The 15,968-nt window shown below is 41.9% G+C and overlaps 2 protein-coding genes across 3 annotated transcripts in view; one reads left to right on the top strand and one right to left on the bottom strand.

Annotated features, from left to right (window-relative positions):
• The window catches only part of ssuh2.1 (ssu-2 homolog, tandem duplicate 1), a 16,660-nt gene extending 7,276 nt beyond the window's left edge, over positions 1-9,384 (bottom strand). For both annotated transcript variants that reach the window (XM_005928920.3, XM_005928921.3), the window contains exons 1-4: positions 9,246-9,384; positions 990-1,085; positions 815-899; positions 562-691 (exon numbers count right to left, since the gene is read on the bottom strand). In XM_005928920.3, the coding sequence (XP_005928982.1) occupies positions 562-691; positions 815-899; positions 990-1,085; positions 9,246-9,270 (336 nt within the window). In that variant the 5' untranslated portion in view covers positions 9,271-9,384. The remainder of the gene's footprint in view (positions 1-561; positions 692-814; positions 900-989; positions 1,086-9,245) is intronic.
• Positions 9,385-10,829: 1,445 nt separating this feature from the next.
• Positions 10,830-14,472, top strand: dynlrb1 (dynein, light chain, roadblock-type 1). The gene is made up of 4 exons (XM_005928922.3): positions 10,830-10,961; positions 11,257-11,332; positions 12,911-13,078; positions 13,817-14,472. The coding sequence occupies exons 1-4, from the start codon at positions 10,959-10,961 to the stop codon at positions 13,858-13,860; spliced, it is 291 nt and encodes a 96-aa protein (XP_005928984.1). The 5' UTR covers positions 10,830-10,958; the 3' UTR covers positions 13,861-14,472.
• Positions 14,473-15,968: the final 1,496 nt, after the last annotated feature.

Below are 15,968 nucleotides of genomic sequence, written 5' to 3'. Positions count from 1 at the left end.
ATGGATGGGTGGGTGGATGTTACACCTGAGGTCTAAAATTATCAAGTAGCTCTTTTACAGAAAAGTTGAGAGCCATCTTCACCACCATGTCTTAAGTATATTAAATGTTTATTATGTTATTTTATGATCATTTTTATTGCATTACTGGCAGACGCACTTGTATTATTTACACTTATTAGATTTCTACACTCCTCCACCCTTATACTGATATCTAATTACTGAAACACGTGTGGGAGGAGGCACTTAAACTGCTAATTCCAGGAGGTTAACACACGCCATCAGTCACATCTGGACTCTGGTTTTGCTCTGTTGTTCAATTTAATTCAGTCTTATTTCTAAAGCGCCACATCCCAACACAAATCAAAGCCAGACTTTGTTATTCCCCCTTGTTGTCAGATGTACCATTTTCATTTCTCTATGGTCAATGATTCATTCTTAAAGGCATCGTTGTTGTTAAACTGTTTTAATAAGTGAAGTTAAAATCATTAGCAGTTTTCTTGCAGATGTCATGTTGGTGTGAGTTAGTTTTGGGAAACATAAAGCCACAGGTATGAGACCTACCCTGTACACTGTGATGGGCTGCAGATCTTTGAAGGTGAGGTTCCTGGCAGGTTTGGAGCTGTAATTCCATTTGGATTCCACAAATTTGAGCAGAGCATCTCTGGCTACATCCTCTGACACCGAAGGGACCCTGGAGAAAAATATCTTTCATCCCACCGGGCCTTCATTTGTTTGTCGAGCGACTATTTTGGCTGAGATAAAGCAAAGAATCATCTGCAAAGCCTTTAATAAAAAGATGACCTGCAGGAGTTACCTGACGTCGGGCACTGATGTGCTTCTGTTTTGTTCAGGTTGGGGATTGTAGGCAGGGGGCGGTGGGTACAGCGGGTTATCGTCATCTGGACAAACGCATGAACAGAAACACAAAAACAAAGGCGATGAAGGTGGTGTTGGTGTACAGAAACCTCAGAGTAGAACAGAAGGCTCACCTCCTCCTTTGAGGCCCTGATATCCATGAATATCATCCAGCCAGCCAGGAGGTGGCGCTGATGGTCCCTCCTCTGGTATGTTTGGATCGAATGTACCTGAAAAGATGGGAAGAAAAGATTGTTTCTGTGGTAAAGTCACAGTTTGAGTAGAAATCATGGAAAAATCAGGTCTGAAAAGTGTCATAAACCTGCATTTTTTTCTAATGGCCAGCAGGGGGCGACTCCTCTGTTGCCATTTTGATACCACATGATATGTCGCACGCCCCACAACGTCAGAGCATGCTCTCAATGAGACGATGGATGGTGTCCTTGCACTGTTCTCTAGCATGGGACTGATGCTATCAAGTGTTTATTCACCAGGAGCTGCCTGCAGCATTGTTGGTCACAAGCAGGAAGCCAGGACCCAGTGCAGCAGCGTGGCCTCGTACAGTGGCCTGTACGAGGCCTGGCCTGTAGACGTCCCTCCATGGATATGCTAACCATCAAACCGCTCGTGCTGAGCGATGTTACAGGCAGCATAACATTCTCCACGGCTTCTCTAAAGCATTTCACGTCTGTCACCTGTGGTCTGGGTGAAGCTGCTCTCATCTCTGAGAAGCACAGTGGCAGACCTGCTAATTCTGGTATTCTATGGCAAAGGCCATTGGGCTCCACAGTGGTGGGCAGCGAGCACAGGGCCTGCTAGAGGACATGGGGCCCTCATGAAGGCTGTTACTGATTCACCCCAGCAGCCTGCTGCAGGTCGTTTTATAGCTCTTGCAGTGTTCATCCTGCTGATGGGTTGAAGGCCTTCTACAACCCCGCCCAGCTCTCCCAGAGTTACTGCCTGTCTCCTGAAAGTCCCGTGGTGGTGATGTTTGAGTTGGGAGGTTTTATGCCAGACATAATTTCTGGTGCCAGTTTACTTCTCTGCTTTGGTGTCTTCAGGTTCTTGATAATTGTGCTCTAACCTGATTAGTCTCACCTGTGTTGTTCTAGTCACACCTGTTTCCGAGCAGTCAGTGAGTTCCTCAAGTGTACGTAGATCGTCAGGGATTGTTTCGTTACACTTCTATTTAAGCCTTTAGAGTTTGCTTCACTGACTGATCACCTGTTAATGATCTAAGCCTGTTTTTGGATTAAGGCTCTGGACTGTGGAGCGCTCGAGTAAAAATAAGCAACATGCTGCGAGGGAGTGGCCAGTGTTTCTGTCCGCGTGGCAGGAAAGGAGGATGCATTCTTTAGCAGAGGCTGTCAGGAAACTGGTCCAGCCTCAGGAAACAGCTCACACGAGCATTATTAAATATCACTATAAATATTTACACACCAACTCATCATTCCACTGCCAGTACATCAGATGGATGCACTTCTATGGTTTTACAGCAAGAGTGTGCACACTGGTGCACTTCTGTCTTTGCAGTCACATTCCTGTTAGAGGCCAGTCTATCACAAACAATTAAAACATTAGAGCGATGCAGTGCTGGGGGAGATTGGCTTCAGGTACCAGTGAGACAGGAAATACTATTCAGAAAGTTCTCTTTGTGAAAGTTCAGGATAAAGAAAGGCTTAAAAATCCTTCACGGAAGTTTATAGGATGGGGTTTCATAATTGTGGGAGCTTAGACCAGCTCCCAACAAATGTGATGGTAAAATCCTCCACAGAACTCCAGCAGACATCTCAATGATACGGGCTGGACTGACCGGCTCCACCAAATCAGATTAAAGATCAATCAGTGTCTGAACTCGACTGTTTCAAAGACACGAGGATGGAGGATGGAGGCACACACCTCCTGAGCTGTCTGTTTAAAGCAGTGTCACTTACATCATTTATTACAGTCTGCTGCTGCTTTTAAAATAGATTTTAATTTAAATAAAAAATAAATGTCATAATTGTGATTTTTGTATTGCTCACACCCACAAATGATCCCAGAAAGTTTATTCTGTTCATCTGTTCGTAGAGCCATCGGTGGGAGAACGTGACGAAACGGTCCTGCTAATACATTAAAACTCAAATTTCAGCGGACAGGAAGGAGGACAAAGGCAACGAGGAAGCACAACGTGGAAAACTAATTATTGGGAATATTCCTTCCTTCCCCAAAACATATTGTGAAGTTAGAATAGTCGATAACACAGCAACTCCTCGTGGTCCTTTTCCCTGAGGAAACGTACAGAACTTACAAGCTGAGCTCTGTATTATGAAGTGCTACCAAAAACAGAAGAAAATGTATAAACAGCTACAAAAGCTGTGACTCTGCAGTGATGCTGCAGCTTCACAGAGCAGGTCAGTGAGCCTGCAAAGGCTTTGTGTTGGAGGGCTTCAGTTTAAATCCAGTGAATCTGGAAACGTTTAACAGACTGGGATAATGGGGAAACTGGACACAGGTGTGAAATTGAATAATTGAATAATCAGGCCCCATCTGATCTTAATGACCTTGTAGTACCATATCACCCTATTAGAGCACTTGGCTCTCGCTCTGCAGGCCTACTTGTTGTTCCTAGAGTATTTAAAGTAGAATGGGAGGCAGAGCCTTCAGTTTTCAGGCCCCTCTTCTGTGGAACCAGCTTCCAGTTTGGATTCAGGAGACAGACACTATCTCTACTTTCAAGATCAGGCTTCAAACTTTCCTTTTTGCTAAAGCATATAGTTAGGGCTGGACCAGGTGACCCTGCATCCTCCCTCAGTTATGCTGCAATAGACGTAGGCTGGATTCCCATGATGCACTGGGTGTTTCTTCTTCACTCCTTTTTTCACTCTGTATGTAATCATTAGTTATTATTACTCTCTGGCTCTCTTCCTGTCTGAACCTCGTGTTCAGACTGCTGCCTGCATCTGTCTCATGTGTAGTCGTGTTTTTTCACTATAGAAATCGAATTGTACCAAAAACATCTGAACAACAGAGTTTAGCTGCTTCGGCCCATGAAACGACTGAAACGACTGAGACGCAGCTGTGCCATTTCAACACACAGCTGTGCACATCAGCATTATCTAACAGAAACAAAGGGGCTGATGGGAATAAGTCTCCCTCCTACAGTTTAAGCATGTTAGGACAAACTAGCAGCTTCACTATGAACACCATCTGAACACAGCCTGGTTTGCTAATCTTTTCCTGGCTTTGAACGGATCACTGTAATTTCTGTCAACACACCGACTCGGGACATCTAGTGATTCCCTTCAGTGTTTGTCTTCACTCTACACAGTTCCTCAGTATCAGTGACCTAAACAGTGCATAAAGCCTCAGGTAGAATCAACTCTGATTCAAAAACAGGTCTCTGTGAATAAACCGTCTCATTTGAACTCAGCACAGAAAACTGATTTATTCTCATCAGAAATACATTTGTGCCCTTATTACTGACCTGACAGCTGTGACTATTAAACAGATTCATGCACATTAGGATATGTGAACTGCACGCTCAGCTAAATGACGCCGCAAAATTAAGGCTCTCAGGCTAAATTTGGCCCCCTTTATATTCTTAATTATGGCCACAGCTGTTGACTGTACAGTCACACATGCTGTGTGCAAGATATGGAGCCACAGACGAGCACAGAGATGTGGAAGCGTCACAGCAGCACATCGCAGCTCAAAGTGATGGTTTCACTCTTACAGGTGAACCACACGATCACAGAGCTCTTCCTATTCCTGTCTAAACGTTTTAAAGTCTAACAAACCTTTTAGTCGACTGATTAAGGACTCATGTTGTACATGACACAACTTCATGACACATGCAAAGTTCATTAAATAATGCAGATCAGTAAACTATGAATGTGAATTCTCAGTTTTCTATTGATGGGGCAGGGATAGCTCAGCAGGTAGAGCGGTCACCCCATGAGCAGGAGGTCGGGGTTTGAATCCCTACACGCTGCTCCCCGCTGCGCCTTAGTGGCTGCCCACTGCTTCACTGAGAGAATGGGTCATATGCAGAGAGAGTAATTTCCCCACGGGGGTCAATAAAGAATAAATACATTATTATTATTATTATTGTAGTGATGCACGAGTATGTGCAAAATTTGTCTGTATTTAAAGTTTAAACGACTCGGAGGACATTCAAAAATCTCATCAATTAAAGTTGATCTACAGAGAATTACATTTTTATAGGACAACAATAAATCAGCAGAGACATAAACACAGACAAATCTATAAACACAGAGCCAATTAAACATCTGTTTTTCAGATTTATTGTTCACAGCTAAAGTTAGTTTTTATGTCCACGCTGGTATTTGGTAGTGTAATAACCAATAATAACCCCCATGAGAAGCACAAATAGCATATTTTTACACAATAGATGCGATTAAACCACTTCCACGGCACCGTGCAGCCATTTAACATGTGCGTCACGATGTCGCCCGACACAAACACTTTGTCAGCAACCCAACAGCTCTGACTGTTTTTCACGAGCCGGGTTTTCTTCCAGATAAAAATACAGAGGCAGCGAGCTCGTGGCGAGCGGTACACAATACCTCTGGCTGAGGGATAAAAATATCAGCGAGAAGGTGTTTCCCGCCACGAAAAGATCTGGGCTGAGATGGTCTCGGTGTGTGAGAACGCTCTCAGGCAGGGAGGATGGAGGGAGGGTGATGGAGGCAGGAGAGAGAAAAATAAAAATAGAGTCAGAGAGGGGGAGAAGGAATGTGAAAACAAAGCCAACTTATTACTGAGGCTTTAGCTGGACAATGCATCCAAAGCCCCTTCGTCTCCTTTTCTTTCTCTGAAGCTCAGTTTCTAAAAGTCTGCTTTAACTCCAGATCATTTAATTGAATAGACTAAATTTACTGTTGACTGGAGCTGCGATGGTTCCTCAGTTAGACCCTTAAAACAGAATTCATTAGCAGCATTTTAATAAATCATTCGTTAAGCTCCTCTGATTTTCCCTACTGTCTGTCGTATACGGTTTAAACTGTTACAATGTTGCAGGCCTAAATAATGAGCTCTGGTAATGAACTCTTCAGAGGCGATAAATGCTCCACTTCCAAACGCTCCCAGCGTGACATCGTCCGTCAAAGACACACAGCTGGTCTCAGGGCGACGTTTAGCAAACAGTCAATCTGTCTTTGGTGCAGAAACACACACAGAACCAAAAGTAAAGTTACTACATGCTTTATTTGGTGTTTTAATGATCATTTAAATGATCTGAAGCTCGTGTTTATCTTCAGCTATGTGAATACCACACTGCGCCGTGCTCACCAGTTCGGCTTGGTTCATTAAAATTTGTTTAGGTTCGTAAATCTGATAAAGTGAAACTGGTTTTGGCAGACAGATGAACTCACTCAGAGTGAGATAAACACCGAGACGTAATCACTGCGCGTCTCGTGACACGGCGCCGCTCAGCGTGGCCTCCTCACACCATCCGACACCTCCCACACACAGATTGAAAGGCTCCATTATTACAGCTGGTTTAATGATGCCTGACCAAGGCTGTGACCAAAACCTTTTGCCTGGTCATATTTTACATGTTGTCACATTGACGTAGCAGAATGTTAGCCAAACTAGAGACGCAAAACAAGCTTCAAAAACTTGGACGTTTTCTCCAGTTAAATGCCAAAAGCATTCAGTTACTATACTGGCTGTGCAACCTATGCCTTGTTGCCAGACTCCTGTGTAGGTAGGACGTCTTGATAACTGCAGGTCAATAAGCAGCAATAGAGACCATCTGCAACCATCTAACAGGAAAAAACACGTACTCCCCATCCGACTGAAAGTGGTTGCTGGAGGTTGACGGTGGTCACTGTGAAGTACACTGATAAAACATCACTCGCATCCACTAAGAGACCAGTCAGTGCAAGGGAGGGTTCACCTTCAAAATAAAAGTTTGCCTTTCAAAGCATGTTGGCTACAGCACAGATGAAAAACCTTTATGTTGAAGGCTCACGTCAGGCTTTTACTATGGCTTGACTAGCAGTTATAACAAGGAGACCAGTTGGGGTCTACACCTCATCACGCTCTTTGCAACCAAATGACCTGGCAACTGCCAAGAACCTGCAGCAACTACTGGGCAACCACATGGAGATCACACGTTTCCAAAGGTGTTGCTGCGGCTCCTCCAACCAACGACCGCGGCAGGCTTAACATGAGGACACCGATGACGCGCAACAATAAACACATGAGATGCACTTCTGTACCATTTGCTCCTTTTATTCCACATTGTACTGTCCACTATACAAATCAGTACATGGGATCACATGTTAAACAAATGCACACACTGCACATCAACTCACAAAATATTGCACCAATTACTATGACAAACTACAACATCTGAATATGATACTAACTAGTGCATTAAACTATAAATCAGGCGTGGGCAACTCCAGGCCTCGAGGGCCGGTGTCCCTGCAGGTTTTAGATGTGTCCTTGAACCAACACAGCTGATTTAAACGGCTAAATTAGCTCCTGCAGTCCTCCAGAGGCCTGGTAACGAACTAATCATGTGATTCAGGTGTGTTGACCCACGGTGAGATCTAAAACCTGCAGGCCTGCGTGACCTTTGCTCCAGTCGTTGGTAGTCACGTAGGAGCAAGCAAAACAACACTTTTTCGATGGTTATAATAATGACAGATCTTTCTTTGTTTTTATGACCATCCTTACATGATTTTTCATTTTAAACCCTTTGATGAAAAGCAGTTTAGTTTCCTAATTTCCTGCATTTACTACATTTATTTTTGTATTTTAGAACTTTTACTTTTGATACTTTGTGTCTTTTTTAACAGTGTTATCATGGATGTATGGTTATGACCACGGGCCCTATACATATGATAACAGTGTCATACTCGTGCAAATAGTTTGATGGCACAACAACATGCACCAGGAACATTTTATAGCTGCGACACACAGCAACATCAACATCTAATCCAAAACCTAATCTAAAGGTCCATGTGGTAATCTGACACAACAACCTGAAGTAATTAAAAATTAAAATATGACCATATTTATTTTTATTTATTTAATTCTTTAATTTGCCTGACTCCATCTGTCAGCCTGTCCATCATCACTGCGAACAAGAAGGGGCTGAGATCCTGATGTAATCCCACAGACATCAAAACATCACAGGTTCATAGTGATGAGCGTTCTGAAACAGAAGTGGTGCTCCCACTGCTTTATGTATTCCAAGGAAGAGGGAGGAAGTTACAGACTGATCATACCACGCTGTTTTGTGCCCTTGGCGTTATCAGCACCTGTAAAGGGAGTTGTCTTCTCCAACTGGAGGCTGAAGTTCATCTAGTTTTAGAACCGTCCACAGAACAGTCTATTACCGTGTCACAACATATTCTAATTTAAAGCACTTAAATACTTTAAATTAGAATAACAGAAACTTTCTGTTTCTGCCCTCTCTCCTAGACATCTCCATACCTCTGCAGGTATGTTGTATGGACCAACCACCCTTCCACTCTTCTTCTTCATAGCTGCCCTCACTTCCTCCTTATTAATTCAGAGTTTTACTAACACTTCCAAATTTACTATCTTCCCTCCTGATTTTCTTCAACACGCTCAGTCTGTTATCACCCTCACCTGCTGCACATCCTTTCCAGCTCAATCATCTATCGAGCCAATAGATACGAGTCATTTATGGGAGGTTATGGGCTGTCCTTGGGTAGCATTGGACTCTCCGCATCCGTCATTGATGGAGGTAGTGTCAGAAATATGTGCTGCTTGAGCTGCTGATGGACCATCAGTCAGCTGGAGTGAAGCTGGTTGTTCAAACGAAAGCCGCTGTCAGCCATCCTGCTGTGTGTTCTTTTTATCTGAGATCTTTCTTCTCCCGTTGCTGGTTAACTCCACTGTCTCTCACTTCCCTGTTCTGCCCACTTATCAGCCAATCAGCACACAGTGTCATCCATGTCGAGCACCATGTGGTTGGGATTTTGGAGTACAGTAGGGGCGCACCTCTCTACAGACGGACACCAACGCTGCAGCAGAAAGGAAGCCTCTGGCTTTTCCACCTCTCTCCTCCCCAACACTCCCAGTGCTCCTGTTTACATTTTTCATCTCCCAGTAAAACTTTTACACGAATCAGACACGATGCATTGTTTTGTTTTGTAATTTGTTTTCTACTTTTATCGCGATAATACTGTAAGATTTGGATTATCGTGAGTTGTCCAAGTGCATCTTCAAACCCTGATAATGAGCAGACTGCGGTGAGTGTGCAGAGGTCTGGGTAATCATGAGCTCCTGAAACACAGAGCTCTCAGCCTGCAGACGCTCCTGACAACTTTAAAGACCACAAAGAGCTGAAGAGGAGCAGAGCGCTGGAACAAAAGCAGCTCTCTGCTCCCTTTGAACATGCTCACCCACATCTTCTTCTTTCTCGTCCATTCCTCCGCTGCTCACGGTCGTTAAACGTGAATGAAGCGCCTAACAACAAGTCGCGCGCGGTCACGGTAACAATATACCACAACTTCCGGTTACAGTTTTCAAAGAGAAAAGCTTCTGTGTGGGATACAGTGTGTCACGTTTCCTGTGAGGTGTGCGCTCAGTGTGTGAACTACAGCCGGATTTATTAGAGGTGTTTCTTTTCATAATTTCAGTGTTTTTATTATGTTTTCACTTTTCTTTAAAGTCGGTTTAGTTTCAGTTAAATTTCATTGTTTCCGTTTAGTTTTTATTGTCTGAACTGTTTCGTTTTAGTTCCGTTTTATTGGCTCCAGTGTCACTTTTAAACTTTGTGGGTTTTATTGTATGGAGAGCATACGTCACAAAATCGTTTTTGGTTATAAAAATGTTTTCCACATCTATCTTTATTTATCTAGTTAGTTTTATAATAATAGTGATCTGCTGTTTTATATAAAGGCATGAATAACAACACCAGTCAAATCTGTTGAAAATGCTTAAAGTGTTTGATGACTTTGCTCCAAAGGTCTCAAAAAGTCTTTTTAAAGTTCATTTTCTCATTTTCTACTAAAACTCTCGTCCATCGCGTTCCTGTTCGTTTTACTTCTGTGAGCTTCCGGTCCAGTCTTGGCTGCTCAGGTCTCACTTTACGCTGTCATTTTGTAAACAGGGTGGCCGCGCCCACCAATGATATGCAAACCATTCAGAAATAAATAAATAAAATAGAATAAAAGAGTTTTCCAGAGTTTTCCTACTAGATTATACTTTTTTTGTTGAACTGCACGACATTTTACAGGGATATGAATATGTAGTTTTTACCACATTAAAAACTAAAGTGCAAGTTTTACTTTATTAATTAATACATTTTAAACCCATGTTTATAAAGCGCTCTAAAATACTGTATATGCAGTATATATGATATAATATTTAATGTGTTTATTATCTTCTTCTTATTATCAGCTTATTATCATCTGCTGTTTAAACTTTACTAAATCTGACGCTCTGAGATTAAATTAATGAAAATAAGTGAGAAAAATATGAGTACAGTACAATTCTATAACCTATGTTTCTCCTTTTCTGTTTTTTGTTTTTTTAGCACTGAACTACAGTACGGTAACAATTATTTAATTAATTAGAAATAAATCAGTAACATGTCTCTCACACGGGACATTTCTGCACTGCGAATGCGTTTAGTTTCGTTAGTTTATTATCACAGTTATTCTGTTGTTTTATTGTATTATGATTTTGAATTAGAGGCTTTATCTTGTCTGTATTTCTTAACCAGAGTCATCAGAACCGCGTGACTTTACGGTTTTATCTAACCTGGGATGCCCCGGTACTTTGAAATCACATGCTATGTTTTTAACCGAAGTGACTAAACAGTGTGATTTTTTTATGGTATCGATGCAGACCGTCCCACTTTTTTAATGTTATTTTTATATGACAAAGAAAAACAAGGGCTTAAAAATGGAATTTATCGAGGCGAAATGGAATAAAAGAGCCCGTGAAAAATATAGTTGAGAAATCCGACTCTTCGGTTTGGACAGTAAACGTAGCAGTTGCCCCGGAGGTTCTTCTTCTTCGCTTGCCGTCAACAAAACCGGAGTGCTGCCTGCTAGTTTGCAGAGCTTTGAGAGGGTTTTTGGCACGAATTTCTCCACAAAAAAACGAAAATGGTAGGATAAGAGGACAGTTTGACAAGTATCTGGTGAAACTGTTCACATATTTGGCCATCATACTGTAATTTATCAGTTTTACAGGACGGAATTTAATAAATTGCTAACTGAAGCTAGCTTCCTTTTGCTAGTCGGGCGTTGTCGGTTTATTTTTAACCGTTTCTCCCTTTGTGTTACCTTTAAACGCGCTCGCTGGGAGATTATTTTCATTCTGTGTTTGTTGCGGTGTTAAACGATTTAAATCCGTTTATCAGCTCACATGAAATGACTGATCACTGTTGTCTCCGTCCCTCAGGCTGAAGTAGAAGAAACCCTGAAGAGGATTCAGGGCCAGAAAGGGGTTCAGGGAATCATCGTCGCCAATTCAGAGGGTGAGACGACAATGATGTCATTTCATCCCCTCTTTTAAAGACCTTTCCGCTCTTTGCGTGTTTCTTATTGTGACTGCCACCGTGTGTTTAGTAAGTCCTCCGGGGTCTGATCCAGAACTCAGGTTTAATAAACTCTGGGTTTGTTAAAACTGAGGCAAACTTTAGGTCTCTATCGGGAAAATTAAAACCTAACTTAAATTTATACTCGGTTACCACGATAAGACACTGTGATCCTTCCCTAATCGGTTACCATGGTAACAGACCGTGTGACCCTGTCTTAACCTGCTCCCTGCACGTGTTATCTCTGGCTCCTCCCCTCCCGTTACACCTGAAACAGCCGACTGACCCTGGATCGATCCAAATATTGATATATCGGTACCAGTGTCAGTATCAGATCGTGATACTTAGTTTCAGAGTGCTTCCTCAGAAAGTAGACATCCCTTTACAAACAGGGTCCTCCTGCTCCTCCTCTTCCTCCTCCTCTCTGTCTCATTGTGTTTTGTTGTTATGCCGTCACATGACCTGTTTGTGCTGAGCAAACACATGTAGGCTGTAGAGATAAAAAGGAGCAATCTCACAGCTGTAAGCTAAAACACTGCACACTGCCGTGTGTGGGAGGCCGATTCATGATCAGTTTATACAAACCCAAGAAAACAGAAGTGAACAGTGAAAGAAACAAAGTGAGGAGGAGGAAACTCCCTCACAGACCGAGACCCCCAGCATGGAGACAGAAGCCACTGGCAGAGACCTTTCTGGGACTGATTTTATCACACTGATGAGTAAAAGACTCAATTCAAACATTTAAATAATGTTCTCAGCACCTTGAAACATGGTGCACTGCTCTGTCCTGAACAAACTGCCTTCATATGTTAAAAGCAGCACAACCTAAAGTATGTTGATAATAATATCACAACGTCTGCAGACACTACAGTAATCATCACATAGAGTGCAAAATAAACCCGAGAAGCATCCTTAGTGCTGCAGCAGCATTCACTCATCTTCACGAATGACTTAAATCTTGTCTCTTATTAAATACTAAAAAAAACCTTCCACATATTGATTATTGTTTCACTACCTGATCAATAACAAGTTAAACAACATTTAGTTCATAAGGAAAACATAATTGTCATTCGTGGAAAACAATCCTTCGAGCTGTGATAATCCCATAAAATCCAGGAATGCTTGTTTCATACATGAACTTTCACATGCAGGTTTTTCACTCTGTGAAATGACGTTATTATTGATGATGTTTGTTTTTGTCTGCTGGTTTTTATTCACCCCTGTTCCTTTAATTTACCACACTTACATTTTCCTTGGTACATAATAAAGCTGGAATCCCATCAAATTATGAATTTAAATACTTTACCTGTAACTTGACAGGACAAAATGTTACCGAAGACAGAAGTATTTTCCTTCTTCGTCCCATTTTTAATTACGTTTTTTTGGGTTTTTTTGAGTAATTGAGATCTATTTTACTGTCACGCTTCAGTTTCAGCAGCAGAGAACCAGTAAAATAAGGTGTGATGTGGTTACTGGGTCCACGTGTGATTGTCCATCTCATAAATGTTTTCCCTTCAGGAATCCCCATCAAGTCGACTCTGGACAACTCGAGCACGGTGCAGTACGCCGGGCTGATCCACCAGCTGGTGATGAAGGCCAGGAGCACCATCCGAGACATCGACCCCCAGAACGACCTCACCTTCATGCGCGTGCGCTCCAAGAAGAACGAGATCATGATCGCTCCAGGTGAGAGCATCTGCTGGGAATTACTGCTAAATGAATTCCATTCACCAAAAACGAAACGCTGTTATTCCAGTTAACCTGACTTATAAATGCTTCAAAAGGCTCAAACACGCTCCCATTAGCTGAGCTGAAGCCTAGCAGACAGCCACCATCTACCTGTCTGTCAAAGAGGCCACAGCCCTAATTTTGAGTCTTACTGGTGTCCAAATGGAAGTGTTTTAAGAAAGATTCAGCCCCCGTTCAGCTGTTATAATCCACAGTTATCCATAGAGGTGGTTTTCGTATCGGGATGACTCAATGCTGGAGCCTCTGGTGGACGTGAGCTGCAGTTTGTGGCTCTTCAGTGTCGGTTTCATCTTTCAGCCCTGCAGTCGCTGCTTTTGGGAAACAAGTTTCCTCCTCTGGGGGAAAGTCGGGCATTCAAATGATGCCTTTTATCTGTTTACATAACTTTCCATAAGAATTGTGTTTTGCCACCTGCCATGTGAACCAGAAATGGGCAGGATTTTTTTCTAAACTTCTCAAGTCCAGAGAGGTCAGCATCTGGCCCTGAAGATTATTTTACAGCTGCAGCAGCAGTTTAGTAAAACCCGAGATCAGCTGTTTTTATTAAAACTCTACATTTTAAAATATTAAAATGCCCATTATTCAGATTATTTCCTGGCTAAAAAGGCTGGATGTGAACATTTAAGATGCTTTTGTTCCTGAAGTCATTTAATTTTTTTGCCTTTTTCTTAACAGATAAAGACTTTTTCCTCATCGTCATCCAGAATCCATCAGATTGAAGATGAAGGAGCTGACGTCTGGCTGTTCGCTCGCTTTATCACTCTCATTTAAACGGCCCAGTTTTTTTTTTTCTTTCATTAAATCAAAATTTGTGTTTAGCAGAAGCTTTTTCATGGGAAGTAAGGTTGTAAGGTCAGGATGTGTGATCCCGAGGACGGTCAGTCGGCCTGCAGGAGGATTTTTGGGTTGTGTGTTTTTTCCATGTTTTAGCATTCCAGCTCCTCGGTGTGTGTGTGTGTGTGTGTGTGTGTGTGTGTGTGTGTGTGTGTGTGTGTGTGTGTGTGTGTGTGATGTCACCGTTTATTTCATGTGTAGCAAGCAGCCAGACGTGCACGCCAATACACGAGTAACCAGTGAAGTCACAGACACATGACTGGAGCAGAGCACGCTGGTCTGCAGGTCCAGTATACGAGGCAGAACGAAGGACGTGCTTTGTTTTATTTAGCTCACCTTAAAGGAAAACTGCAGATTGTTATTTATTGTTTTGATGGATAAAATGTTAAGGAGCAGTATTTCACCTGTGAGCAGAGAGCGACACTACAAACACGTCCCTGCTCTCGCGTCAAGTTTGTTCATTTGTAACAATTAAGAAATACAACAATTGAAAACTGTCCTGTGTCTTTGTCTCGTTACTGCTTTTTGGGGGGGGTTTTTCTTGTTCAATAAGAGACTCGTGCATCTATCATCAGCTAAGAGGGCTTCATTTGAGTGTTTTGGTAAAAAGGAGGAAGCAGATAAAACTACTTGAAATATCATCCAGTTGCTTGGTTACACAGTCAGGAGACAAAAAGAGGTCGACGTGTCACCTCAAGGAAAAACATCCAAAAACAACCCAGCAGAAAAGCAGCAGCTGAATGATGCTTGGTGTTAGGGTTACAACGTAGGAGGGACACTAATTTTGAATCATTATTGAAAATAACAGGACATGAGTGCATGTGTAGAGTCAGCAATTACATCTGGTTTAAAAATGCTTCGATGTGCCTCAAAACAAGAGTTTAAAAAAAGCTTTTTTTCAACCTCTGGAAGTTAAAAGTCTGCTGCTGTTGTTCTGCCAAAGATTTGATTTCAGGACTCTGAGGCCGTGTTTCAGTCTTCATGTCTGACAGATCACTGCAGAGAAGAACTGCAGAGTCAGCTGGTAGGTTTCAGCTGATGCGTTTGCTAAAAGCAATCATTTTCACATTTCACAGTCCTTTCATTTTTTTCTGCATCGCTTTAAAATCATCCTCAGCTACAAGATTCGTTTCTTACACACTGCTTTGTGCACAGTACAAAGTAAAATATTTGCGTCTAAAATATAACGGAAGAAAAGTCAAAAGCAACATAAAAATATTTTGACTTCAACCATGACCTCAGTTCCAGAAAATCTGGGAAACTGTAAAATACAATGATTTGCAGATCTAATAAACCCATTTTTTCTGTACAGTAGAAGATAGAAAACATGTCATATGGTTTAACTGAAAAAATGTTCCTCACACAAAAAGATTTCTCCAGATTCTCAGAATCTGTCAGTGATATCATGTATTCTAGATGAGGAGATATTCAGTGTTTTCAAATGTTACATCAGGAGCAACATTCTGAAAATGTTCCACGTGTTTATGATGCAGTTTCTGTTGCAGGTAAACCTCTGCCTCCCTAAATGCTGTTTTATACCCAAACATATTACTGATCTATTGCCAGTGACTCACAGACATGCTAAATGTTCCTCCAGCTGTGTTTTTAGTACCGCTCACTTTCCCAGCCTTTCATTGCTCATCTCCCATGGACGAATAAAGTACGAGTTTATGAGATCTGCAAATGATTGCATTCTTTATTTCAAATTTACGTTTTATTCAATTTTATTTTATTGTTTAATTGGGGTTTTATATTCTAACTTTTAAAACTTTAGTAAAGTACTCGAGTTACGTTCCACTACAGCACATATCTCATTAATTCTCTTTATAAACAGTCATCAAAGGAACAAAGTAAAAAACATCCAAAAATAACAGCGAGTGAACACAAAATAGTCATAATCACAACGAGATGAAGATCATCATACACTCAACAAAAATATAAACGCAACACCTTTGTTACTGCTCCCATTCCCCATGGGATGGACGTAGAGACC

The sequence above is a fragment of the Haplochromis burtoni genome, unplaced genomic scaffold (genome assembly GCF_018398535.1).
Source record: "Haplochromis burtoni strain Fernald_Lab_line unplaced genomic scaffold, NCSU_Asbu1 Contig_117, whole genome shotgun sequence".
Lineage (NCBI taxonomy): Eukaryota > Metazoa > Chordata > Actinopteri > Cichliformes > Cichlidae > Haplochromis > Haplochromis burtoni.
Note: the sequence above shows the minus strand (reverse complement) of the source record. Positions and strands in the feature narration are given on the sequence as shown.

Coding starts and splice junctions, on each gene's coding strand:
- dynlrb1 (XM_005928922.3), top strand. Junction 11,333..12,910: donor CATCGTCGCCAATTCAGAGG/GTGAGACGACAA, acceptor TTTTCCCTTCAG/GAATCCCCATCAAGTCGACT. Junction 13,079..13,816: donor CGAGATCATGATCGCTCCAG/GTGAGAGCATCT, acceptor TTTTCTTAACAG/ATAAAGACTTTTTCCTCATC.